Source organism: Acanthochromis polyacanthus, chromosome 16 (genome assembly GCF_021347895.1).
Source record: "Acanthochromis polyacanthus isolate Apoly-LR-REF ecotype Palm Island chromosome 16, KAUST_Apoly_ChrSc, whole genome shotgun sequence".
In the NCBI taxonomy this organism is placed as follows: domain Eukaryota; kingdom Metazoa; phylum Chordata; class Actinopteri; family Pomacentridae; genus Acanthochromis; species Acanthochromis polyacanthus.
In genome coordinates, this window is record NC_067128.1 from 23,339,432 (window position 1) to 23,365,727 (window position 26,296).

General features: G+C 40.0%; 1 protein-coding gene across 1 annotated transcript; it reads left to right on the forward strand.

Moving 5' to 3' along the window:
* Positions 1–368: 368 nt before the first annotated feature.
* emc7b (ER membrane protein complex subunit 7b) lies at positions 369–26,148 on the forward strand. Its single transcript, XM_022220302.2, has 5 exons — positions 369–739; positions 12,507–12,626; positions 12,730–12,868; positions 20,244–20,324; positions 21,230–26,148. Exons 1-5 carry the CDS (start codon positions 507–509, stop codon positions 21,377–21,379), a joined length of 723 nt encoding a protein of 240 aa, XP_022075994.1. The 5' UTR covers positions 369–506; the 3' UTR covers positions 21,380–26,148.
* The last annotated feature ends 148 nt before the right edge of the window (positions 26,149–26,296 follow it).

The window sequence follows — 26,296 nt, forward strand, 5'->3', positions numbered from 1 at the left end:
TAAATGAAAATTACGACCTGGACAAGTTGCATCCTTTACGCCAAGCCAATTTAGACATCAAAAACAAAGGTGGACAAACGAAGCATCCAAAAATCTAACATTTGAAATCTCGTAATGAAAGGTGTTCTTACTTTGTTGCAAAACTCATGCAATTACTGTAAAGTGATGCTGAATCACTTGACAGTTACGTAATATTGCACAGATGCGTAGACGACTCACTTCTGCTGTATACTCTATATGGCAAAAATATTATGTGGATGTTTCTAATTCAAATCAAAACTAAATCAAAACGTACTGCATTAAAAAAAACTTTATATTTTGACCATAATGTACAAAAGGCACCATCATTGTCGGGTTGTACAATAAAGTTTTTCTTAAAGGTGACGTCATGTTCCGCAGAGACAGCTGATGCGCCGAGTCTTCGTCCTCCCGAACTGTTCCTGAATACATGTTGATCCTCAAACAGTGAGTGGTCATTTTGGTTCATTAACTACAAGTTAACCAGTATGTTGCAGAGGGACAGAATACCGCTGCAACTGATTTTTCTTCAAGTTGCGCTCGTCGTGACGTGGTGTTTCACTGACATGGAAACCGGGCCTGGCGCAAGTGTATCGACTCAGCCGAATGGAGATCGTTTCAAAATCGAGGGAAGAGCAATAGTTCCGGGGATTAAAACGCAAGATTGGGTATCCACAGCCAGAGTCCTGGTAGAGGGAGAAGAATATGTGGGGTTTCTGAGGTAAGAAACAGCTACAGCTTTAGTCGCTAACAAGCTAACGTGTTAGCTATCAAGTTAGCATTACCCTTGTTAGCTTATAGCTAAAACCTGAAGTTCTGCCGCTAATGAGCGCCCGGCATCTGCAGTAGGAAGATGGCAGGTCCGAACTGTTGTAGCTAATTTACAGCTCAACTATTCTGGACGTAACACTTGCAACATGTCTCTTAGTCGTTGCTTTTATTATTAACTCATCAGGCCTTGTTGGTCTGTAGCAGATGTAACCAAAACAAACCGCTGCCACGAGAGACTATCTTTTGGTGAAGCCCCAAGAACAGTGAAATACAGCAGCAGTGCGTCCATGTTAGTTATTTTTCACTGAACGGCGTACACATTTATTGTGTGTTTGCTTTGCTCAGTCAGTTATGACATATGGTATTAGTTTTACTGAGATACATTTAGGTTTTATTGTTAAGTAGCACGCTACATAGTAATATCATTCTTTATGTTTGGAAAATATGTAACATGGTTCCAGGTGTCGTACCAAAGTAGTTACCCCCGATAGAAAGTGTATCCCTTGCCGCGGGAGCGCGCATGCATTTGGAAGGGTGGAGTTATAATCCTGTGTTTGGATATCAGCGTAGTTTATTAATAAAACAAAACTTGGATTGTTAAGACCATGCTTTAATGGTCAAACATGTTTGGTAATGTAGCACGTGACATTTCTGTCTAAATAAATGCTTTTGCTATAAGTGGCGTGTTGCCCAGTTAATAGTATCCATCACGCTGCCTAACAATGTCTTTTCCTTCTCCTTTTTGTAATAAAGTGTAATGTTGCTAGGCGATCACCCTGCTAACTAAACGTAGGCTCAATACCCTCTGGGTGGGAACTAGATTCAAACGCGCTGTAATAGACCTTTTTCCGAAACGTCATCATCGAACGTCACCTCCGGTCACCGGCCCTAGCAACGCGATTCCGCCATTTTAAGAGGGGTATGCTTTGCCTTGACGACCATTACTTTCCCACGTTTCCCTCCCGATTCGAACGACCAAAAGCAGATATGCCCAAAACCTGCGCTGTTTTTGGCTGTAGTTCTCAGTCATGGAGCAACAAGAACATTTCCTTTTACAGGATTCCGACTGAAAAGGGCCAGAAAAGGAGTTTATGGCTCACAGCATTGAGGTGGATAAACAATAATGGAACCACATGGAGCCCACAGTCAAAATGGTCCTATGTTTGCAGTCAGCATTTCGTCAATGGTATGTTGTGTTTCATGAAATTATTACCCCTTAACTGATTTTCTGAAATTATTAATTAATAAGCTTAACCAGTTGCGCTTCAGTGTCCCGCCCGCGGTACACTTTGAAATCTGCATAAGGAATTTGCTAAATGTCTGAAACTGCAAACGCGATTATACAAACACTATACGCCGATGGAAAGCTTAGATTCTCATGAATCCGCCGATATAAACCACTTTCAGATGTGATTACCACAGCGGGTGATATAAACACATTTGTCCGACAAACAACGAATATCCATCCATCCGTTCTCTATACCCGGCTTCAACATACACAGCGCGACTCACATTTCCGGATTCATTATTACACACAGATGAAAATATTCCACAAAAAACGGCCATAATCCAACCTTGGACATCCAGACGAAACAAGCCAGTAACATATTTTGTCCAAAACATATCTTGAAGTCGGTATATAATCCACAAATAGGTCGTTTTCGAGGAAATGCACCTCGCGATGCGCGTCCAATATTCCCCGTATTTCTCGTCATATTTTTATTTACAAATAGAATATTAGCGATTTTTTTTTTTTTTGTACTGAAAGTGGCTGGAATTGACTGCAGCTTATGATGTCTATAAATATCTGAAATGTTGAGGGCTAGCTACTTAGCTTAGGCTAGTGCTAGCTGTGCTTCCCACAAAAAGTCAGGGGTCTTTCTACTCACACTGCTATTTTTAAACCTTCTCTCCTTCCTTTCGTTCTTCTAACTACTATGCTGTAATCAGCAGCATTGTCCTCATTATTGTTAGCACCTCATACCCTTGGGCCTAGGGTGGGTAGAGCTCATTTACAGGTATCTGACTCTTAGTTTTGATAATGCACATCTAACTAATATACATACACTACTTCCACTTGAAATTAAAAGGTGTAATGGCTCACCTCGTTAGCTTAACATTAGCTTAGCATAGCGGAGCTGGTGTAGCCGTATCTTACAAGGCATTTATCATTCTGACATTGACCTGTATGCACAAAAACGTATAAATATAAGCATACCTCAAAGAAAACGTATGAGTCCAGGCTTTTATAAGTCTTCATCTTCTCCATTGTGTGGATGCCTGGGCTGTTGATAAGGTACTCGTAAATGGAGTGCCATTGAAGATCTGGACACGTAGTAGGGTCGTTTTCCCATGATCCCAGTGCAATTTGGTACGGACATGGCTGCAAACCAACCAGTTCTATTTTTTCTTTATACCGTAGCTTGGCTTTTGGCTCAAGATTTCCGAAATAATCACCAGACGTTTTTCTCCGGGTCAAAACCGCGTGGTTTCGGCGGTCAAATCACAGTTGCTAATGACTTTGTTGCCCCCTCTTAAAATGGCGGCGTGCGTTGCTAAGGAAGGTATGGTCACGTGTCCCAGACTCTGACGTCACTGCGAAAAGGTCTATTCAATCTTTAGATCAATCTGTCCAACTTCTGATACAGTAAAATTAACACCACTGTGAGCATTTTATCACACTGCCAGACTCAATTCCATCAGGGTATCTTATCTTCAGATATTGGCATTTTTTTTTTTAATTCCCCCTCTGTTGATCATCAGAACTTCATAGCATTTATGCAGAAATTCTCAACACAAATGACGATACAGGAGGATATACCAGAACATGTTATGAGGGGGATACACATTATTTTAGGCTGATTGTCTGTGTCTTCCAGAAAATGTATCCCCCCTCTATATTCCTCAGGTAATGTGGTGTATTCTGCAGAAATTTCTCATCATGCACTACCACACTTGTGAATTAGGTTTGATTCATTAATCACAGCTAAAGTTATAGGGGGATACAAATTTATTCAGCCTAATAGTCTGCGCCTGGCAGAAAATGTATCCCCCCTCTATATTCCTCAGGTGATGTACTAGCATCACATGGTTTATTCTGCAGACATTTGTGATCATGCTCAGCAAAACTTGTGAATTACAACTAGTTTTATTAATTACAGCTAAAGTTATAGGGGGATACAAATTATTTCAGCCTCATTGTCTGCACCTGCCAGAAAATGTATCCCGCCTCTATATTACTCAGATGATGTACCAACATTTCAGCCTGATTTGTTCTTATTGCAAAATTTGTTTTACAAAATGCTCAATTTATAAAACAATTTTTTAAAAAGTACGTATTGTTACATAAAAAATGCATTTTGCAGAAAAAAGGTTTAATACTTAAATACTATAGTTATAACAACAATGCCTCTTAAAAGTACTCAACTTACCAATAACTTATATAAATAATAATACAATCACTTACCATTTGTTTTTAGGGAAAAAAGTATGTACAGCTGAAGATAAATAACAAAAATCACAAAGGGAACTAACATATTGGTCCAACTATTTAACAATTACAACTCTAGACACTATACAGTACATCCACCTCAGGACTTTAACAAGTAATACAAACGAAGTCCTCTTCTACTGGTGGGCCTTGCACACACATTCGGTGGAACCACTGCAAACAAACATCACACTGTATCTGAAAGACATAGAATCCAGGTTTTAAAAAATGTCTTTCATGAAGCTGTACATTATCAATGTACAGGTGTACATCATTGATCTTACCTTCAATATCTTAAAGATGAGACTTCTGTCGAAGTAACAGTTTTTCCCTCTTTGTGAACTTTGGAGGATACTCATTTTTAACTTTATATTCGACAATTTGTTTGTAGTTCGTAGGATTCATCGCTAACTTTTTTTGAACAAAATCAAAGCTGCTGATACCATGATGCCCACACTCGACCTGTTCCAAAATGCCGAAGGCTGACCTTTGTCTCCTTCTTGTTTTTGCGAAGGCTGACCTTGTGTAATTTGCATAATTTATTGAAGAAATCACGTGCTCACATGTACCTGTGTGTTCACGTGTTCATTATCCTATAGAGGGGGATACATTTTCTGGCAGGTGCAGACAATGAGGCTTAAATAATTTGTATCCCCCTATAACTTTAGCTGTGATTAATGAAACTAGTTCTAATTCACAAGTTTTGCTGAGCACGATCACAAATATCTGCCGAATAAACCACATGATGTTAGTACATCATCTGAGTAATATAGAGGTGGGAGACATTTTCTGGCAGGTGCAGACAATGAGTCTGAAATAATGTGTATATGTGTATCACCCTCATAACATGTTCTGGTAGATCCTCCTGTATCGTCATTTGTCTGTGTTGAGAATTTCTGAATAAATGCTATGAAGTTCTGATGATCAACAGAGGGGGAATTTAAAAAACAAAAACAAAACAAAACAAAAACACCAATATCTGAAGATAAGATACCCTGGTGGAATTGAGTCTGGCAGTGTGATAAAATGCTCACAGCAGTGTTTCCCCTGGGTTGAAATGGCTGTGAGGTGGTGGGGTCACTTTCAGCTGAAAGTTGTTGATGGGGGGGGGATAATATATACTATGGGGCCTTCTCCGCCGCAGCCACGCACACCCCCGCTGACGGTCTCGTCGGTCCGGCGGGTTTTGCACTGCACTTTTTTTTTTTTTTTTTGCCGTGGACCAGTGAGGCGGCAATGTCGGCAGAATTTTAATGAGGCGGTGGCCTATGGGGATGGCTAGTAACTGCGTCATCGTGTCCAAAAACGTCACTTCCGTGTCCTACCAAACCAACGATATAATGGTGCTATGTTGTGTCCCGTGTTGCAACAATAGAAATGATGTAAATAAAACAGTATCTTTCTACCGCTTTCCTCTGGACGAAAAGGAGAAGAGAAGATGGCTGACACTGATAAGGCAAGTCGGATTTCTAATCTTAGAAAATACATTTAGCGCTGGGAGCTAACCTGTGCTAGCTAGTATTAGCCGCTTGAATCATGTTATCTTTTGTGTTACGAGGAGTGTTTGGGCCACATTACAAAAGAAACTAAAAGTGGTCGAGATTAAAGTCTCTGATAGTAAGTTTATACTTTTAATTTATAAGACTAAAGTCTGCCGAGGGAGACTTTTGTCCCAGTTTTGGGGACTTGGACTTGCTTGACCAATCTGCCCAAAATACTCGACTTGACTAGGATATGGGTCTATGTGACTTGGATTTAATTGAGTCCAATACTTGGACTGACTTGCTAAAAATGTTTGGCTAAGATTATTTTAACTGTTATGGATTCATGATTAGTGTAAAGAGATGCGTAGTTATTTACATATGCAAATTAGCCATGTGCTCCCCGCACAAGTTAGCGTGAGAGTGTGCTGCTGGGAATCTTTAGAGTATAGTTTTCTAATCTAACACAACAACTCTAAAAAAGCCAAGTAAATGACATTTAACCTCACACAGATGATAAAGCTAGCTTTATTTCTGACATCCTGTGTTTGTTAGCTTACGCTACTTAGCTACTCACCTCAACACTGTACGTTTTCCTTTTCATTGACGCCTGCACTTTCCCTTTAAAACCACCTGCCAGCACACTAACATTTACAACTCTGTTTGAGTTGTAAGAGTTAAGACCTCGCTTTACAGACTTCGGAAAATCCGCAAAATAAGATGTCACAGTGAAAAAGGTGACCGGTTCTTTCACTACTGCCATTGTGTTTTCATTCGGTGCGCCGCGGCGTAGGACACGGAAGTGGTCCGTGACATCACACTAGCCATTCCCATACCGACGAGGCGGGCCGCCTCGCTGATTATATGGGAGGGGAAACACTGCACAGTGGTGTTGATTTTACTGTATCAGAAGTTGGACAGATTGATCTAAAGATTGAATTACACCGTGTTTGAATCTAGTTCCCATCCAGAGGGTATTGAGCCTACGTTTAGTTAGCAAGGCGATCGCCTTGCAACATTGCACTTTATTACAAAAAGGAGAAGGAAAAGACATTGTTAGGCATCGTGATGGATACTATTAACTGGGCAACACAGCATGCATAGCAAAAGCATTTATTTAGACAGAAATGTCATGTGCTACATTACCAACATTTTTGACATTCAAAGCATGATCGTAACAATCCAAGTTTTGTTTTATTAATAAGCTACGCTGATATCTAAACACAGGATTATAACTCCACCCTTCCGAATGCATGCGCACTCCCGCAGCAAGGGATATACTTTCTATCAGGGGTAACTACTTTGGCACGACACCGGCGTGAATTCTACACTGCTCAAAAAAAATAAAGAGAACACTAAAGTAACACATTGTAGATCTGAATGAATGAAATATTTCTATTAAATACTTTGTTCTTTCCATAGTTGAATGTGCTGACAACAAAATCACACAAAAATTATCAATGAAAATCAAATGTATCAACCCATGGAGGTCTGGATTTGGAGTTATACTCAAAATTAAAGTGGAAAATAGGGCTGCACCTAATGACGCATCGACGAGTCGTCTGAGCACGATACGTCATCAAAAGTAGAAGTGAGCGCGCAATGCAACAGAAATTCCCTTCTGACCGGAGCGCGGAACACGGACGACGTTCGTCCGTGTTCCGCGCTCCAGCGTAAACATCAGACATAATTCTACATTATTGCCTATACTGTAAAAGTGTGTGATTATATTATAAACTTTAAACCTTTTTTGGACACAGTTGTTTTGGTCACAAGAAACCTAAAATATCTCTGCTGTTGCCACAGACATAAAGGTTTTTGTATTTGCACATTGTGACCATTTCATCCACTTAAAAGCAGATGTAGTTGTAAACGGGGCAGTATACAGTCACCTCCAAAAGTACTGGAACAGCAAGTTCAATTCCTTTGTTTTTGTTGTATATTGAAGACATTTGGGTTTCATAAAAAAAGATGAACATGACACAAAAGTTCAGAATTCCAGCTTTCTTTTGTGGTTTTTACATCAAGATGTGTTAAACAACCCAGGAAAGGTTACCTTTTCTTTGAACCCACCCACTTTTCAAGTGAGCAAAAGTATTGGAACAGACATTATTAGATTAACTTAAAGTGAATAAGTAAGGAATAATGCCCGACCAGACGTGCGGTTATACGATTTATTTGCATGACGCGGAGGTAGTAAACCGCCCGACGCGCAGCGGAGGGCAGTTTACATTAACAAATATAAATATTAAACAAATTGGCAACACACTAATGCTATTTTTGCTGTTATAATCATTCGTTTTGCTCAAGAAGGACTATTTTTATGTCTTTTGTTGATGGTAACCATTTCTCTCGGTACTAAAGTGCCTAAAGCTGTTTTTCCAATTCTTGCTATGTGCTTCTGAATTAGCACTCACCTCCCAATGAATGAAGACAGCAAAAGAGGCGGGATTTTGAAGCCTCATTTACCTTGCTATTTTGATCTCTCCTGTACCCAACACGCAGGAAAAACCGCTTCCCGCTTGAGGATGATGTGGATTTTTGTTTCAAAGAATCCAACACAGATAGGCTAGTTTTGTAATTCCATTGTATTGGAAGCAAAATAATTATTTAACACACATTTCCTTTATCAAGCAAGATCAAACAAGTAAGGCAACAAACTTTTTAAATATTAAGCAATAAATAATTAAAAATCAAACCAGCAAAAACAGAAAGGAAACATCTAAATGTCAAGCAAGATATTAAGAATGAGACTATCAAAAAATAAACGAAACAAACTATAGCGAGCAATAAATTATTAAGAATGAGAATACAAAATAAAGGAAACAAATCATTTAAATATCAAGCAATAAATTATTACGAATGAGACAATAAAAATAAAGGCAACAAAATATTTAAATATCAAGCAATAAATTATTAAGAATGAGACAATAAAAATAAAGGCAACAAATTATTTAAAAATCGAGCAATAAATTATTAAGAATGAGACAATAAAATAAAGGCAACAAATTATTTAAAATTGAATGAAACATTCCCGTTAATTGTGAAATTGGACATTGATACTGGCATGTCCATCGTGGCGTTTGAAGGACGGATTTGCTGAGCGCTGCTTGGGACCATGGTTGGGACGTTGTGCGCGGATAAAATGTTGCACCACTGTCGTCTCTCCTGGATGGATGGAGCCCAGTAAGCCTGCAAGCTACTCTCGCTTCGATGACCCGTAACAGACATAATCTGACGCGTTTCCAACCCAGCATCTGATAGTCTGCCCACAGCCGTGCTCCGGAGGCAATGGTTAGTATAGTGTACAAATAAATACACAGCCAGGAAGCAATAATAATAAGCCTAATTATATTAATAATATTATTATATTGCAAGCTACACAGACCTCTTTACTGATGCTTTGTAGCATGTTTCCCAGAGTGTTGACACCCATGGGCTCCTTGGAGTACCACACATCCGAGGCCGTGGTGATGTTGCGCTTTGGGTGCAGATAAAATGCCTTTGCATCCGGAGGACATTTAGAAAGATACTTTTTGAAGCTATTGACTGGGCACAGTGGATCCCCGGGTCGTGCAAACATGAAGCCTCGGAGGTTTTGCTTCTTTGGATCGCTCGGATCTTTATGATTTTTCGTCTCCGGATTGTGCGCCAGGCTGACGAATTCAACTCCGTCCGCGTCACTCTGGAGGATGAAGGATGACCTTGTCAGCTCACGGTTCCCCTCCCTGCCCCGCCGAGCAAAACGCAGTTGGATGTCAAATCATACTTTTCTGACCAGTCCTAGGGGCATATCAGGAAACATGGCAGGTGAGGTTCTGATCTTCTCAAGATCCGACTCAGAAATCCGCGGATGGTGGGAGCTAGTGTCGTTTCCACCTTTCCTGTAGCGCTTCACTATGGCCTTAAATATGGCATTACTACTCTTAAATTCAGGGTCACTGATGATGTTAACATGTGGTAAGTGGCGATTAATGCCGCTTCTCAAAGCATTCATGCTGGCAACACTGTATTTGCACCCGTCCCTCGTTGAAAGGACAGACGCGTAAAACTCTCGCATGGCACTATTGAGACTCGTAGGAGTGTAGCTCTCAAAGTTAAGGTCCATATTCTTCTGTACCAGGAAATCTCTAAATGTTTTAACAGCCCATTTCGTTGATTTTTTTGTGTTTAGTTCGTCCTTCTCATCCTCTAAACTGTTCAGTTCATCGGGTGTCACCTCCTTATGTCGTTTCTGCTTCTGCATCTTCTCTCTCTCTTTCTCCTCCGCTGCATCCCAATCATCAAAATTGTCAAACTCACCAAGAAGGTTAAATGAAACTTTAAAATCATCCATGTTTTGCTTGTTGTCTGTAGTGGTTTTATTAGTAAATCGATGGTTGTATCTTGCTGTCTCACCGTTATCGTTTAGACGCGTTGCCAAAGTAACCAACATGCGCATAGATTTTTAACAATTAGGGTATTTGATCGGAACTACTTTCCTAACCGTGCAGAATATACAAAATTAATCAACGCCCAACAGCCAATCAGAATCGAGGATTCACCCAGACCATGGTATAACATTTAATATTTGGTGGCATAACCCTTACTTGCAATAACTGCATCGAGCCTGCGACCCATTGACTTCACCAGGCAGTTGCATTTTTCATTAAAATGCTGTTCCAGGCCTTTACTGCAGCCTCTTTCAGTTCTTGTTTCTGGAGGTTTCTCCCTTCAGTCTCCTCTTCAGGAGTTAAAATGCATGTTCTGTTGGGTTAAGGTCTGGTGATTGACTTGGCCAGTCCAAGACCTTCCACATTTTTCCCCTGATGAAGTCCTTTGTTGTGTTGGCAGTGTGCTTTGGGTCATTGTCTCTTTGCATGATGAAGCTTTTCCCGATTAGTTTGGATGCATTTTTCTGTAAATTGCCATACAAAATGGTTTTGTAGACATCAGATTTCATTCTGCTACCATCATGAGTTACATCATCAATAAAGACTAGTGAACCTATTCCAGAAGCAACCATGCAAGCCCAAGCCATGACACTGCCTCCACTATGTTTCACAGATGAGCTTGTATGTTTTGGATCATAAGCAGATCCTTTCTTTCTCCATACTTTGGCCTTTCCATCACTTTGGTAGAGGTTAATCTTGGTCTCATCAGTCCATAAAACTTTGTTCCAAAACATTTGTGGCTGTAGTTTACGTCTTGTGGTATGGCCTCTATATTCCTTCTCTCGAAGACTTCTTCGAACAGTGGATTGTGACACTTTCACCCCTTCTCTGTGGAGGTTGGCAGTGATGTCAGTGACTGTTGTTTTTGGGTTTTTCTTCACAGCTCTCACAATGTTTCTGTCATCAACTGCTGTTGTTACACTGGGCCGACCTGTTCGATGTTTGTTGCTCAGTACACAAGTAGTTTCTTTCTTTTTCAGAACATTCCAAATTGTTGCAGTGGCTTTGCCCAATGTTTGTGCAATAGCTCTGATCAATTTTCCCTCTTCTTCTCAGCTTCAAAATGGTTTGCTTTTCTCCCATTGACAGCTCTCTGGTCTTCATGTTTGCTTAACAGAAAATGCAGTTTTCACAGGTGAAACCCAAAGCCAAAAACAAGAACTATTTAATGTCTCTGCAATCGATCTAAAAGGCAACACCTGGGCAACTAGAAACACCCATCAGTCACATGTTCCAATACTTTTGCTCACTTGAAAAGTGGGTGGGTTCAAAGAAAAGGTAATCTTTCCTGGGTTGTTTAACACATCTTGATGTAAAAACCACGAAATAAAAGCTGGAATTCTGAACTTTTGTGTCATACTCATCTTTTTATATGAAACCCAAATGTCTTCAGTATACAACAAAAACAAAGGAATTGAACTTGCTGTTCCAATACTTTTGGAGGTGACTGTAGCTTTAGCAGTTCCTGGCAGAGTGTCACTTTTTGGTCCAGCAGTTCGACTGAACCTCATTTCCCAGCCAGTGCTTTAACCATTAACTTAAAAAAAACACAATCAGTCACTTGTACATTATTTACGCTTTTCTTAGCACAATTTAATGGAATTGTGATACTGCTGATAGCTTCATTTCTTAGTCCACTGCAGTAAAGTTCAACAGCACTGCAGCAATCCATACTACAAGCTAACAATTGTCCACACAGTTAAATATGTATTAGAAAGGATTGACTTAAGCTCCTGTATGTGTATCTAATAAATGCATTGTATCTACTCTGCATTGCCCTTACAATACTTCGTATGCTCATCTCCACACTGTTTGCATCTTACTACCAGCTATATATGCAGTATATTTAATGCCAGAGCTATACAATGTAACAGTAAACTTATGAATCGGTTTCAATGTTGACTTGTTCTGTATATCCCTAGTCACTCTGTATTCAATATCCATCACTTTGTATGTATCATCTATGTTACCCTTACCATGCATGTATGCCAATGTGTGTTATACGTTTCCTTGTCCCCCACCCCACCTCTTCTCCCATCTCTCCCCGTCTACCTCTTCTGACTCTCAACCCAGCTGCCCAGCAGCAGATGGGTCCCACCATATGAGCCGGGTTCTGCTCAAGGCTTCTTCCTGTTAAAAGAGAGTTTTTTCTTGCCACTGTCACCTTAGGACTTGCTATGGGGGTTCGGGCATATGGGTTCTGTAAAGCGTCTTGAGACAATCTGAATTGTAATTGGCACTATAGAAGTAATTCAATTAAATTAAGTTGCAGCTATGTGCAGCCTTGACCAAAATATCACATCTTTGTTGCAGAACTGATGGGAGTTTTGCTGTGAATGATGTCCCTTCAGGATCTTATGTTGTCGAGGTTGTTACCCCCACCTATAGATTTGAAGCAGTGCGTGTTGATATCACAACCAAGGGGAAAATGAGGTAAGGTCTCACAGTAGTAGGGAACCCAAAAAAAATGCATACACATGTTTTGTGTATGTTTAAAAAACAACTTTAACTACTAAAACAGTGTGTCATTTCACAGGGCGCGCCTTGTCAACTACATCAAGACATCAGAGGTAATTCGCCAGCCGTACCCTCTTCAGATTAGAGCTAGCGGCCCCCACAGCTACTTCATGAAGAGAGAAACCTGGGGATGGACAGACTTCCTTATGAACCCAATGGTAGGAAAATATAGGGATATTTGTGAATATATATGAACCGTGCGAATGTTGTCAGTAGGTTAGAAAGATGTAAATGGTAAAAATGGTAAATGGTTGTATTTATGTAGCGCTTTTATGCAAAGCGCTTTACATGATACGTCACATTCACCCATTCACACATTCACACACTGATGGCGGAAGCTGCCATGCACAGGGCATCAAGTTTTCCGGCGCATGGAAGTGTACCATTTAAAAAATTTCATCCATCTCCATCCCAAAGGCTCCAAGCATGTGCGTCATTGTGCATTCAGTTGCTCCGCTTTAATCAATCAAACTCCAAATCCTACATTAAAAAATATACACCTTCTGTCCAGGCATGCGACTTTCTGATAGAACTTTTATCCAATTACAGTTTTCTAACTGTGAGTGCACATCGACTGCTGGGCGCACGATATGCTGCGCCCTCTTGGTTCGGCATCGTCAGTGCTGCTGAGCCACTGATAAGAAATAACAGTATCCCACAAACAAAATCCAAATTTGCAATATTTGTTGGTGTTTTTTGTAATTATATTTAAAGAGAATTACTGGAAACACATTGATATATATTGCATATTATTTATTTTATTTCTGCTTGGACTGTATACCCATTCCACATATGTCCCAGCCCTGTGGCTGCCTGGTCTCTCCAGAGCGCACAGAGCTCCAATCTGTGAGTGGTGCGGTGAAGAATCGAGCAGCTGATCACTGGTCAATAGCGTTGGAGCTTGTGTTTAGCCCAAAGACGCAGATACTAAAGTTTGCTCAGACTTTGTGTGACAGAGGAGCGAGGATGTGTCTCTGCTGATTAACAAAGAGAGCAGCTGCTGCCGCGATCCCTGAGCCGCGGTGTGTTGACTCGCTCCATTGGCCTAAGTGCGTGCCATGGAGAACTGCAGGAATACACGCCTCAGTGGCGATGCGCGTGCACGCCCCACAGCCCCCATGGTTTCGCCTCAAAATAAAAACAAATGGGCTTAGGTATTGAATTAAAAAAGTAACAAAAACAGAAGTTGTTGATTTTGTTTGATTTCTTAATCTTTAAACATTTTCTATGTGTTTTACAACGGCAAAAGGAAACGGCTATTTAGTTTGCTGGATTTTATTTTGAAAAGAAAAAAAATCAAAGATCAAGCCATATGGATTTGTCCCATTATTCTCCTCAGAACATCTGTTTAGTTAAATATGCACAAACTGAATGTAGCTTAGGTGATATTAACCTTTTTTATTTGAGGACATATAGGATGTTTGTAATGAGTTAAATAGGTCTCAGCACATTTTGTGACCTTATGCATCCGAATGATGTCTAGCCACAAACAAAAAATCTCCAATCTTAAGCAAATATTATTAGTAAGAACAGAACGAACGTATGGGTTGTGTGAAATGAATAATGGATAGATAGTTAAATAAGAATGTTCTTAGCCTGCTTTTCACCGTTTTTTCTTCCCAAAATATAGATAAAAAATAGAAACATTTAAATTGAAAGCCAACTGAACAAATTATACAGTGAATACATTTTTTTCCCTTACCAAAAACAAACAAAATGTGTGTCAGTTCAAATTGAAAATCAAATGATTTAAACTAATCACACAGATTATTGAGGTGTATCAAATGAGCAGTTACTAACATGCGTATGTGTGGTTATGTGCTACAGAGGGCTTCTTAATCAGATCTTCGTGAGAAATGGGCTGACTCCAGAGGAAAAGGCCAGAGTAGAAGTTCTTCAGCATGAGCAGTCCATTGTCGCCAGGACCCAGATAAACCAGATCAGGAAGGCCCGAATTTCTTTGCTAGTTACAGAGTTTGAGAGAGTCGGCATCATGATCAACTTATTCAGAGGTATCTTATATTGTGAGGCAATAACTAAAATTGCATTTAAGAGTTAATACTAGTACTTTTATTACCTGCTTAAATACAAAGTTGGTATAGCAAGTGACATATGACAGTTTATTCTCTTGTAGTGTTCCAGAGAATATTAAACAAGTTAATTCTGTTGTCTGTGTTTTGCAATTTATTTCAACAAACAACATTTTGAACAACTTGTTAAAAAGAAAATGTTCAGAAAATTCACAAACAAAGCAAAAAAGAAAAAAGAAATGACTTTTTCAAACAGTATTCTCCAAGCACTTAATATTCTCTTGAGACTGACACTTGAGATAATGTTGTAAGTAAAAATTGTGCCTTATGAAGGAAAGCAGCATTGTAAAGTAGCGGTTTTGTTGTGGTTGGTGTTGTTTTGAGTTCTTGTTAGATCTACTGAAGAGATAAAAATTATTAAAAGTTATTAATAATACATGTACTTGATTTTCATGATTTTTTCCCCTTTACACTAAAATAAATCTTTGCAATTATAGTGATGTGGTATTGAAACTTCAACACAAAAAAAAAATCTGACTTGGGGCACTTTCTAAAATGCCTTGAGTTTTGGCCAAGTAAGGTTTTACATTTGAGCAACAATAAAATAGTGGGATCATAATGGGCATTATTTCCACCAGATGACCTCATATTTGCGCTGAATTACTAGAATCTCATACACACGTGGACAAAATTGTTGGTACCCCTCAGTTAAAGAAGGAAAAACCAACAATTCTCACTGAAATCACTTGAAACTCCCAAAAGTAACAATAAATAAAAAATTATTGAAAATTAAATAATCAAAAACAGCCATTACATTTGAATTGTTGATTAACATAATTATTAAAAAAAAACAAACTAATGAAACAGGCCTGGACAAAAATGATGGTACCTCTATAAAAGATTGAAAACTATTTGACCAGAGTGACATGATTAACTCAGGTGTATCATTTAATTGACATCACAGGTGTTTCCAAACTCATAATCAGTCAGTCTGCCTATTTAAAGGGAGACAAGTAGTCACCCTGCTGTTTGGTGAAAAGGTGTGTACCACACTGAACATGGACAACAGAAAGCGAAGGAGAGAATTGTCCCAGGACATCCGAAAAAAAATTATAGACAAACATCTTAAAGGTAAAGGCTATAAGACCATCTCTAAACAGCTTGAAGTTCCTGTGACAACAGTGGCTCATATTATTCAGAAGTTCAAGACCCACGGGACAATACCCAACCTCCCTGGACGTGGCCGCAAGAGGAAAATTGATGACAAATTGAAGAGACGGATCGTTGGAATTGTATCCAAAGAGCCCAGAGCAACCTCCAAAGAAATTAAAGGTGAACTCCAAGGCCAAGGTACATCAGTGTCAGATCGCACCATTCGTCGTTGTTTGAGCCAAAGTGGACTTCATGGGAGACGACCAAGGAGGACACCACTGCTGAAAAAAACTCATAAAAAAGCCAGACTGGAATTTGCAAAAATGCATGTTGACAAGCCACAAAGCTTCTGGGAGAATGTCCTTTGGACAGATGAGACCAAACTGGAGCTGTTTGGTAAGGCACATCAACTCTATGTTCATAGACTCAAAAACCAAGCATACAAAGAAAAGAACACTGTCCCTACGGTGAAACATGGAGGAGGCTCAGTAATGTTTTGGGGCTGCTTTGCTGCATCTGGCACAGGGTGTCTTGAAAGTGTGCAAGGTACGATGAAATCTGAAGACTATCAAGGCATTCTGGAGAGAAATGTGCTGCCTAGTGTCAGAAAGCTTGGTCTCAGTCGCAGGTCATGGGTCTTCCAACAGGACAACGATCCAAAACACACAGCCAAAAACACCCAAGAATGGCTGAGAGAAAAGCGTTGGACTATTCTAAAGTGGCCTTCTATGAGCCCAGATCTGAATCCTATTGAACATATGTGAAAGGAGCTGAAACATGCCATTTGGAGAAGACACCCATCAAACCTGAGACAACTGGAGCTGTTTGCTCATGAGGAGTGGGCCAAAATACCTGTTGACAGCTGCAGAACGCTCATTGACAAATACAGAAATCGTTTAATTGCAGTGATTGCCTCAAAAGGTTGTGCAACAAAATATTAAGTTATGGGTACCATCATTTTTGTCCAGCCCTATTTCATTAGTTTGTTTTTTTAAATAATTATGTTAATCAACAATTCAAAAGTGATGGCTGATTTTGATTATTTAATTTTCAATAATTTTTTATTTATTGTTACTTTTGTGAGTTTCAAGTGATTTCAGTGAGAATTGTGGGTTTTTCCTTCTTTAACTGAGGGGTACCAACAATTTTGTCCACGTGTGTATATCTTGTGTTTTAGTGAGTTTTAAAACACATTTAAATATGTTTATTGACACTATAAATTGGATCTTAGAAGTTCAGGCTCAGGATTTTTTCTCACTTTAAGCCCTGCATGCAAGGCGCTAACCACGACCCATAAGAAGCAATTAGGGGTTTGGTGTCTTGCTCAGGGACACCTCAACATGAGCTCAGCGGGCCGAGGATCGAACCGGCAACCTTCCAGTTACAAGACGGCCACTCCACCCACTGACCCATGCCACCCATAATGTGGATGATGCTAGTTGATGCTTAGTCAAAGATGAGTTAATTAACCACGCCCGACGGGTACGTCGGCGGGGTTGTTGCATTCGGTGCGGTATCTGGCTGGGTAAGTACATATGTATGTATATGGCTATGTTTGGTCCGATATCTCTGCAACCGCTGAAGTCAGGATAATCAAACTTGGCACATAAGATCAGTCTAAGGTCCCCTGCTCAGTTGTGGAGTTCAGGTCAGCAGATCAGGTAGGGAGGGAGATATGTACGATGATCAAAATTGATACATATTGCATCAGTTGTATAGGGAGGACAGGATTTTCGCCAGCAGAGGGCGTGGTTCTGCCCTCTACTGAGGGCTCATCTCGTTAGGGTCCGAGCACCGAGGTGCCGAGGACAGGCGGTGCAAGGGCACCGACTGTCCAAGGCACCAACGGTGCCGTAGGACCCTATTGGAACCTTAGGGTTTTTTCTTTGTTATTATTAGGGTCCGAGCACCGAGGTGCCGAGGACAGGCCGTGCAAGGGCACCGACTGTGCAAGGGCACCGACTGTCCAAGGCACCAACGGTGCCGTAGGACCCTATTGTAACCTTAGGGTTTTTCGTTATTATTATCCTGCCAAAACAACTGCATTTTTCAGGGCCTGAACATGCTCGAAAAGTCATGAAAATTTGCACACATCAGAGCTGGCGAAAAATTTCATACTTTTTAGGGCATGTGGAGGTGTGTGGACAAATGGCTCCATAGCGCCCCCTACACTTTCCCACGGGCAACATGTTTCAGCTACAGCTACCAAATTTGGTACACATATGCAGCACATCAGGCTGACCACAAAAGTCAGTGACACCCATATTCCAAACCCAACAGGAAGTGAGCTATTTTGCGTTGAATGTCATATTTTGCCCATTTTTCATTTTTTTTCTCGAGCGAAGTCCTCCTAGGGGGAAACTCCAATTCACCTCAAATTTCACCAGTACATAGAGGAGGCCTTAATGATCCAAAGTTATTAAAATCTTTTTCAAAAGTCAAAGGGCGTGTCCATGGCGCCCTCTGAAATTTTGATCCTTCACCATGAAATTTCAAGTGCAGTGCAAATGCCCTGAACATGCTCCAATCTTCTTGAAACTTTAGATGTATGATCAGATTCCTGCCCTGATCACATTCATATGATGAAATACGTTCACAGTCACAGCGCCACCTGCTGGCAACAGAAAATGTCATTTTTTACACTTTGATGTATTATTCTTTGCCTCTTGCACAGATTCACCTCAAATGTGGTGACATAAACCTCAACATGTTGATGATGATTCACAGTGAAAATGCTGATGTGTCATCAAAAGGCGTGTCTGTGGAGGCGCGGCGAATTTTGATGTCTCGCCATGACGACTAAAATGTTTATATCTCAGCAAATCCTGATCCTATCTGCCCCAAACTTCATGTGCTGGACACCAGGCCCACTCTGAGGACATCCACACTCAAAAATTTAGGAAAAGTCGTAGCGCCACCTATTGATAACAAGTTTAGAAATTACATTTGCACACACCATTGCTCCAAACTTTGTCATATCATTCTGAAAATTGGTCAGCTGATTCATCACACCCTGCCAATACCACAGTGTGAAGATTTTGACATTTGATAAAATGCTGTTGCCGTGGCAACTCGTTTTTGTGACGAAGTAGTTTTTGACAGGCTTAGAATGCTCAACAGCTCACCAAAATGTACACACACATCACAGTCGTCTCAAGGAATAAGACTGTATGCATCTCTGCAGGGCATGTGCTATAGCGCCCCCTGCAGTATGTTTAATAAACAGCCCCTGCAGCACGATTGAGCTACATCCACAAAATTTGGGAAACATATAGAGCACATCAGTACGCACAAAAAAGCCTCTTGGAGCCATCCCCTAAATCCAACAGAAAGTCTGCCATTTTGAATTAAGTGGACAAATTTTTTTTTTTTTTTTTATTTTTGAGAGCGAACTCCTCCGAGGGTTTAACTTCTTGAGACCTGAAATTTTGCCAGGATATACAACACAATCTCCTGATCAAAAGTTATTAAAAGATTCTTCCAGACATGGCGACATCCAGAATTTTGATGGTTCACCATGAAACATCAAGCGCTACCTAACTATCCTCTGCATGCTCCAATCTACCTCAGACCTCACATGATTGAACACAGTCCTGTCCTGATCACATTTATTGGCCAAAATACATCCACAGCATGTGTCATAGCGCCCTCTACAGAATTTTTAAAAATGGCCTCCACAGAGACTTTGACCTATGACTATGAAATTTGGCAAGCCTATGTAGCACGTCAGTGCAAACAAAAAAGTCTCTTGGAGTCATTCTCTAAACCCAACACAAAGTCGGCCATTATGAATTAAATGTCAGATTTTTTGTGTTTTTGGTCATTTTCAAAAATTCATTTCTCACAGGCAATAACTCCAAAACACTTCAAATTGGAACAATATTTAAAACACACCTTCAGGTTGAGTATTTGTGAAAATTGTCCACAAAACTCAAATGGCGTGGCCATGGCGGCCAACAGAACTTTAATGTTACGCCATGAAGCAGGACGTCTTGTGTAAATCCCCTGTACATGCTGCAATCTGCCTCAAATTTTACATGTTTGATCAGAGTCCAGTCCGGATGAGTTTCATAGACCAATATACAGTAACAAAGATAGCGCCACCTGGTGGATGAACAGAAAGTGCTGCAAAAATAGCCTGTACATACTCCAATCTGTCTGAAATTTGACCTGAGTGCTCAGAATCCAGCCCTCGTTACATCCATGGGCCTAAATACACTTTGTCGCAGCATTGCCTGGTGGACATGCTTGGGGTTGCCGACCAGCAAGGATGCGAGGACCCGTTCAACGCTGCTTGCAGCTTTAATTCTATTTGAACTTGCTTACTTTTCATGTATTTGCTCTTCTGCAGGTCATGATGATGGTTCTGCCCCTGCTGATCATTGTTTTGCTGCCCAAGGTGGTCAACACCAATGACCCAGAGATGAGAAAGGTAATTAATACATTTAACCCTTTACGCTTCAGTGCGTTGTAGGTGTACCGCCGGCGGTACACCTACTAATTTGCATCGGAATTTCAAGAATGTCCGACGGCTGCAAACCCGATTATACAAACACTATACGCCGATGGAAAGCTTAGATTCTCATGAATCCGCCGTTATAAACCACTTTCAGATGTGATTACCACAGTGGGTGAGAAAAACACATTTGTCCGACAAAAACAAATATTCATCCATCCGTTCTCTATACACGGCTTCAACGCATACAGCGCGACTCACATTTCCGGGTTCATTATTACACACAGAAAAAAAGATTCCACAAAAAACGGCCATAATCCAACCTTTTACATCCAGACAACACAAGCCAGTAAACTATTTTGTCCAAAACATGTCCTGAAGTCGGTATAAAATCCACGAATCGGTCGTTTTCAAGGAAATGCACCTCGCGATGTGCGTCCAATATTCCCTGTTTTTTTCGTAATTTTTTTAATTTAAAAATAGAGTATTAGCGATTTTTTTGTACTGAAAACGGCTGGAATTGACTGAAGCAAAAGGGTTAAGTATTATTGCAAAAATACTGGACATGGTATAATAGCTAATTCTTTTGTGTGGTGTGTCTGAATTTCATCACATCTATTTTGATTTATTTAATAAGGATTTATTTGTGTGGCTTTGTGTAGCACAAGTTTCTGAAAGAATGGGCTTTGCGATGTTATTACTAAAATAAAATTTTGTTTTACATTCACCCCATCCCTGCTTTATCTTGAAGCGTGATTTCATCAGAGCTGAAATAGATCACTGCAGTCAGATTTTTCATTCAGTCGGTCCTCAGCTTTCATTTCTCCTCCTTCAGCTGTTTTTTTTCTTAAACACTGCTTTTATTTGTTTTATTTTTTTAGGAAATGGAACAATCCATGAACATGTTGAATCCCAACCCTGAGCTTCCAGATGTCTCTGAGCTCATGACCAAGCTCTTCTCTGGCTCTAAGGGCTCTAGCAAGGCAGGCAGCAGCAGCAAGGGCACCAGGCCAGCTGCCAAGAGGAGGTAGTACTGCACATCTCTCCTAAATCTGCCGACAGAAGCTTGACTTATGCCATGAAAGCAAGATTTTTAAATGTAATGTTTTTCTTCTGGGTACAGATTTCTTTATTAATAGATGTTTTGAGCACATCAGGATTCCTAATGTTATTGGAAACTGAGCAAAATATTTTTTTTTCATACTGCACTGACAGAACATCCTGCAAAAGCTGTTCTTCATTTGCTCTTTACTTTGTACATGTGACTGTACTACTCATCAATCTGTTCTGTGTTAACCCTCTGTTGTGCATTTATCTACAGCTGCTAATTCCACTACCTGAAAGAGAGCATATATACATATTCAGAAACTTTCTTGTTTTCTCTTTTTCGGTTTCGGTAATACGACTGTGAATGAAGATGAATTGAATTTTAAGATTGATGAATTCTTATTTAAAAACCTAGAGAAATAAATTGCAATGGTATATGACAACTATATTTTCATTTCAGTCCATCTTATTTCAGAATGAACATGTGACCTTTTCATTTTTTTGAATTACTGTGGTCAACTATCTGGATAGAATTCATAGACTGTCAATTATGTGCCTAAGGTATATGGATTAAATTGATAACCTCTGGGAGTTCAAAGAGTCAAAGAGCTGCTTGTCTGCTTTCACAGTCTCTAGATATTGTAACTGGCTTTACTTTTACTAAAGTGGACTGTCGAGTCCATATTAAAGTCATTATAAAATGTGTTTGTGATAACTATTCTCATTTCATCCCTCTTCAAATCATGGTATCTGAATTGAAATAATTATCAGTAACTACTAATAGTGTTTGATTAACGAGAAGTTCAGCTCAAAGTCTTGTTGCTAGCTTTCTTCATAGCTTTCAGTCCTATCACATGTTCATCGTCAGAATATTGTACACTGACAGTCATTACAAACTTTGAGACCATATTTTTCAACAAAATTTTTATTTTGAAGCCCGAAACTGGATTTTCTTCATATGAATCATTTGTTTAGTATATTGGCATACAGAAACAAAAAATCTAAAGTTTCAAGAATGATTTCAAAATAAAGAATTTCACAAAAGAAAACGGCACCTGCCAAACACAAAGTCACAACAGTCAATACCGAGTATGGCCTCCATTTGCTTCGATGCAGGCAGCAATCCGTCGGCGCATGCTTTGGACCAGGCTTCTGATTGTGGGTTGGGAACAGCCCATACGCCTGGCTACATCACTGTAGCTCAAACCGGCCTCCACCATACCCAGTGCCCGGAGACGTTCATGTGATAGACGTGGCATGATGCTGTTCACTGGACTAACAATGGTGGCCTTTTTTGGGCCTTTATATAGGCCTTCAAAACCCATTCTCAAATTGAGTATTGCTTGATGTGTATTTGGTTCACTTTTGCAAAGTGACCAACCCATGTGCAATGAATCATGACAAAATGACAACTCATCATTATCGTAACTACCAGGGCACTAGATCATCAGTAAATCCACAATGAATAATTACAACCCCCCTACAAGTAGAATTCTGCGTACATTTCTACCTCAAAGTTTCTATTGACTGTCAGTATACTTGCAAAGTTGTTCTGGAGATGAATCTGGCATGCAAGCTCTGTAGCTGATGTGATTTTGCTTTCAGTTACCATTAACAGGTTTTGACCATACTCCGGCAGGAATGACTCTTTGTTTTGCTTGTATCTAATGCATGCACACAAGTTTTTAAGCAGCATAATGTATACTACACTACCACAGACTTTCAGCTGTTCCTTTGATCAACACTTCATTGTCTTCTCATTTTTTGAGGAAAAACATTTTCAGTAAGGAAAAACTTGGTTGTAAATTTAAGAAGGAAAATAATTTGATGAGTTTTATTAGTTGCTTCTGTTTCAGGGTGCAAAGAATTGAATGCTGGCTTCTAGTCCTATTGTTACTATTTACACATTCAAATAAATATTTTTAAATGTGAAATAAATGTTTACATAAACATGCAAAAACACAATTGAAGCGCTGTCAAGAGCCAATCCAACAGATGGCATTATATCTGTAACACCCCGTTGGCCTATCAGAAGCCTGATAAAAAGCTATTACTGAAGGTAATATAGTTTGACTCACTGGATGTAGGCTCCAGGTATAAATCTGTTGTTTCCAGCAGCTTTCTCCTCCTCTTTCACTGTCTGTGTGTTATGTTTCTCAAAATTCCCTTTGCTACAGGAAACAACTTCCAAGCAGCAACCTTGATGCTGAAAATGGCAAGTTTTGCTGAGGTTTTGGATTGTGCAGTAAGGCAGGCCTGCTTAGTACTTTCGCTAAATTATCCATTTTAGTGACTGTTCACCTGCATGCAATCAGTTCCCCAATGTTATTCTGCAGGAGAACTGTCACTACACCACTCAAGACGATTGCGACTGGTTTTAAGATGTGATCAAACGTCCAGGAAATGTGTATGTTGAACATTTTTAGAATTTCTCTGAAAGTGTAGTGTAATATTTTTTGGGTGCAATATACTAAAATTAAAGATGATGTAATTATGGCAAATGCTATTAAACTGAAGAATAGAGTTAAGATGTGTATAAAATGCAAAAAAGTTTAAATTCTAATAATCACTGATGTTTTGATGGTATTGTGTGTCTGTGGTGGACATACAGTGGGTATGGAAAGTATTCAGACCCCTTGAAATTTTTCACTCTCTGTGTCATTGCAGCCATTTGCAAAAATCAAAAAAGTTCATTTTATTTCTCATTAATGTACACTCAGCACCCCATCTTGACAGAAATAAACAGAAATGTAGAAATTTTTGCAAATTTATTAAAAAAGAAAAACTGAAATAACACATGGTCATAAGTATTCAGACCCTGTGCTCAGTATTGAGTAGAAGCACCCTTTTCAGCTAGTACAGCCATGAGTCTTCTTGGGAATGACACAAGTTTTTCACACCTGGATTTGGGGATCCTCTGCCATTCTTCCATGCAGATCCTCTCCAGTTCTGTCAGGTTGGATGGTGAACGGTGGTGGACAGCCATTTTGAGGTCTCTCCAGAGATGCTCAATTGGTTCTAGGTCAGGGCTCTGGCTGGGGCAGTCAAGAACGGTCACAGAGTTGTTCTAAAGCCACTCCTTTGTTATTTTAGCTGTGTGCTTAGGGTCATTATCCTGTTGAAAGGTGAATCTTCGGCCCAGTCTGAGGTCCCGAGCACTGTGGAAGAGGTTTTCCTCCAGGATATCTCTGTACTTGGCCGCATTCATCCTTCCTTCAATTGCAACCAGTCGTCCTGTACCTGCAGCTGAAAAACACCCCCACAACATGATGTTCCCACCACCATGTTTCACTGTAGGGATCGTATTGGGCAGGTGATGAGCAGTGCCTGGTTTTCTCCACACATACGGCTTAGAATTAACACCATAAAGTTCAATCTTGGTCTCATCAGACCAGAGAATCTTATTTCTCATAGTCTGGGAGTCCTTCATGTGTTTTTTGGCAAACTCTATGTGGGCTTTCATGCGTCTTGCACTGAAGAGAGGCTTCCGTCGGGCCACTCTGCCATAAAGCCGCGACTGGTGGAGAGCTGCAGTGATAGTTGACTTTGTGGAACTTTCTCCTATCTCCCGACTGCATCTCTGGAGCTCAGCCACAGTGATCTTTGGGTTCTTCTTTACCTCTCTTACCAAGGCTCTTCTCCCACGATTGCTCAGTTTAGCTGGACGGCCAGGTCTAGGAAGAGTTGTGGTCGTCCCAAAACTTCTTCCATTTGAGGATTATGGAGGCCACTGTGCTCCTAGGAACCTTGAGTGCTGCAGAAATTCTTTTGTAACCTTGGCCAGATCTGTGCCTTGCCACAATTCTGTCTCTGAGCTCCTTGGGCAGTTCCTTCGACCTCATGATTCTCATTTGCTCTGACATGCACTGTGAGCTGTAAGGTCTTATATAGACAGGTGTGTGCCTTTCCTAATCAAGTCCAATCAATTTAAGTAAACGCCGCTGGACTCCAATAAAGAAGCAGAACCATCTCGAGGAGGATCAGAAGAAATGGACAGCATGTGAGTGAAATATGAATGTCGCTGCAAAGGGTCTGAATACTTATGACCATGTGATATTTCAGTTTTTCTTTTTTAATAAATTTGCAAAAATTTCTACATTTCTGTTTTTTTCTGTCAAGATGGGGTGCTGAGTGTACATTAATGAGAAATAAAATGAACTTTTTTGATTTTCGCAAATGGCTGCAATGACACGGAGAGTGAAAAATTTCAAGGGGTCTGAATACTTTCCGTACCCACTGTACACAGCTGGAAGATCGTAAAGTCAAACATGTATTTTTGGTGTCAAGACAAATCACGTGTTTTAGAAAATGATATGTGGAGTACGCAAAACATAATTGTGTAAACTTAAGGCAATCTAACTTTTAAAAGAGATCTATAAGAAACATAATACGTAATGAAATCTGTCTCAAAATAATCGGGATAAAATGTGCAGAGGAGCTGAGGCAGAGTCTGAACATATCTGGGCATGTTCTTTATAAAACATGACCTAATGATAATGACCTCTGTAGGGTGTGACCTAATGGTGAAACATGATAACCTGATGTCAATATCTGATGACTAAATGTAGAAAAGTATAATGATAATGGTGTCAAAACTCTCCAATAATACACCCAATTAGCGTGGAAAAAATGGCCAACTCTGTCAGCATAAAATACGATGCATAGCTCAGTATCTCCTGTTTTTCTTAGGGGTGCAAATCACTTCTAAGAACTACTGCTGGATTTTCTGTCAATAAATCCTGCTGCCTCTAAATGCTGAATCCTGGTGATTTTTTATTTTTTTTTAAAGATCTTTAAAGAAGCTTTTTGAGCATTTGAACACGATCAAGTCTTAGACTCTGGCCAATGATTTGGGACTTAGATTCCACATCAAAAGAGGACATGTTTTCGTGTGTGAAAAC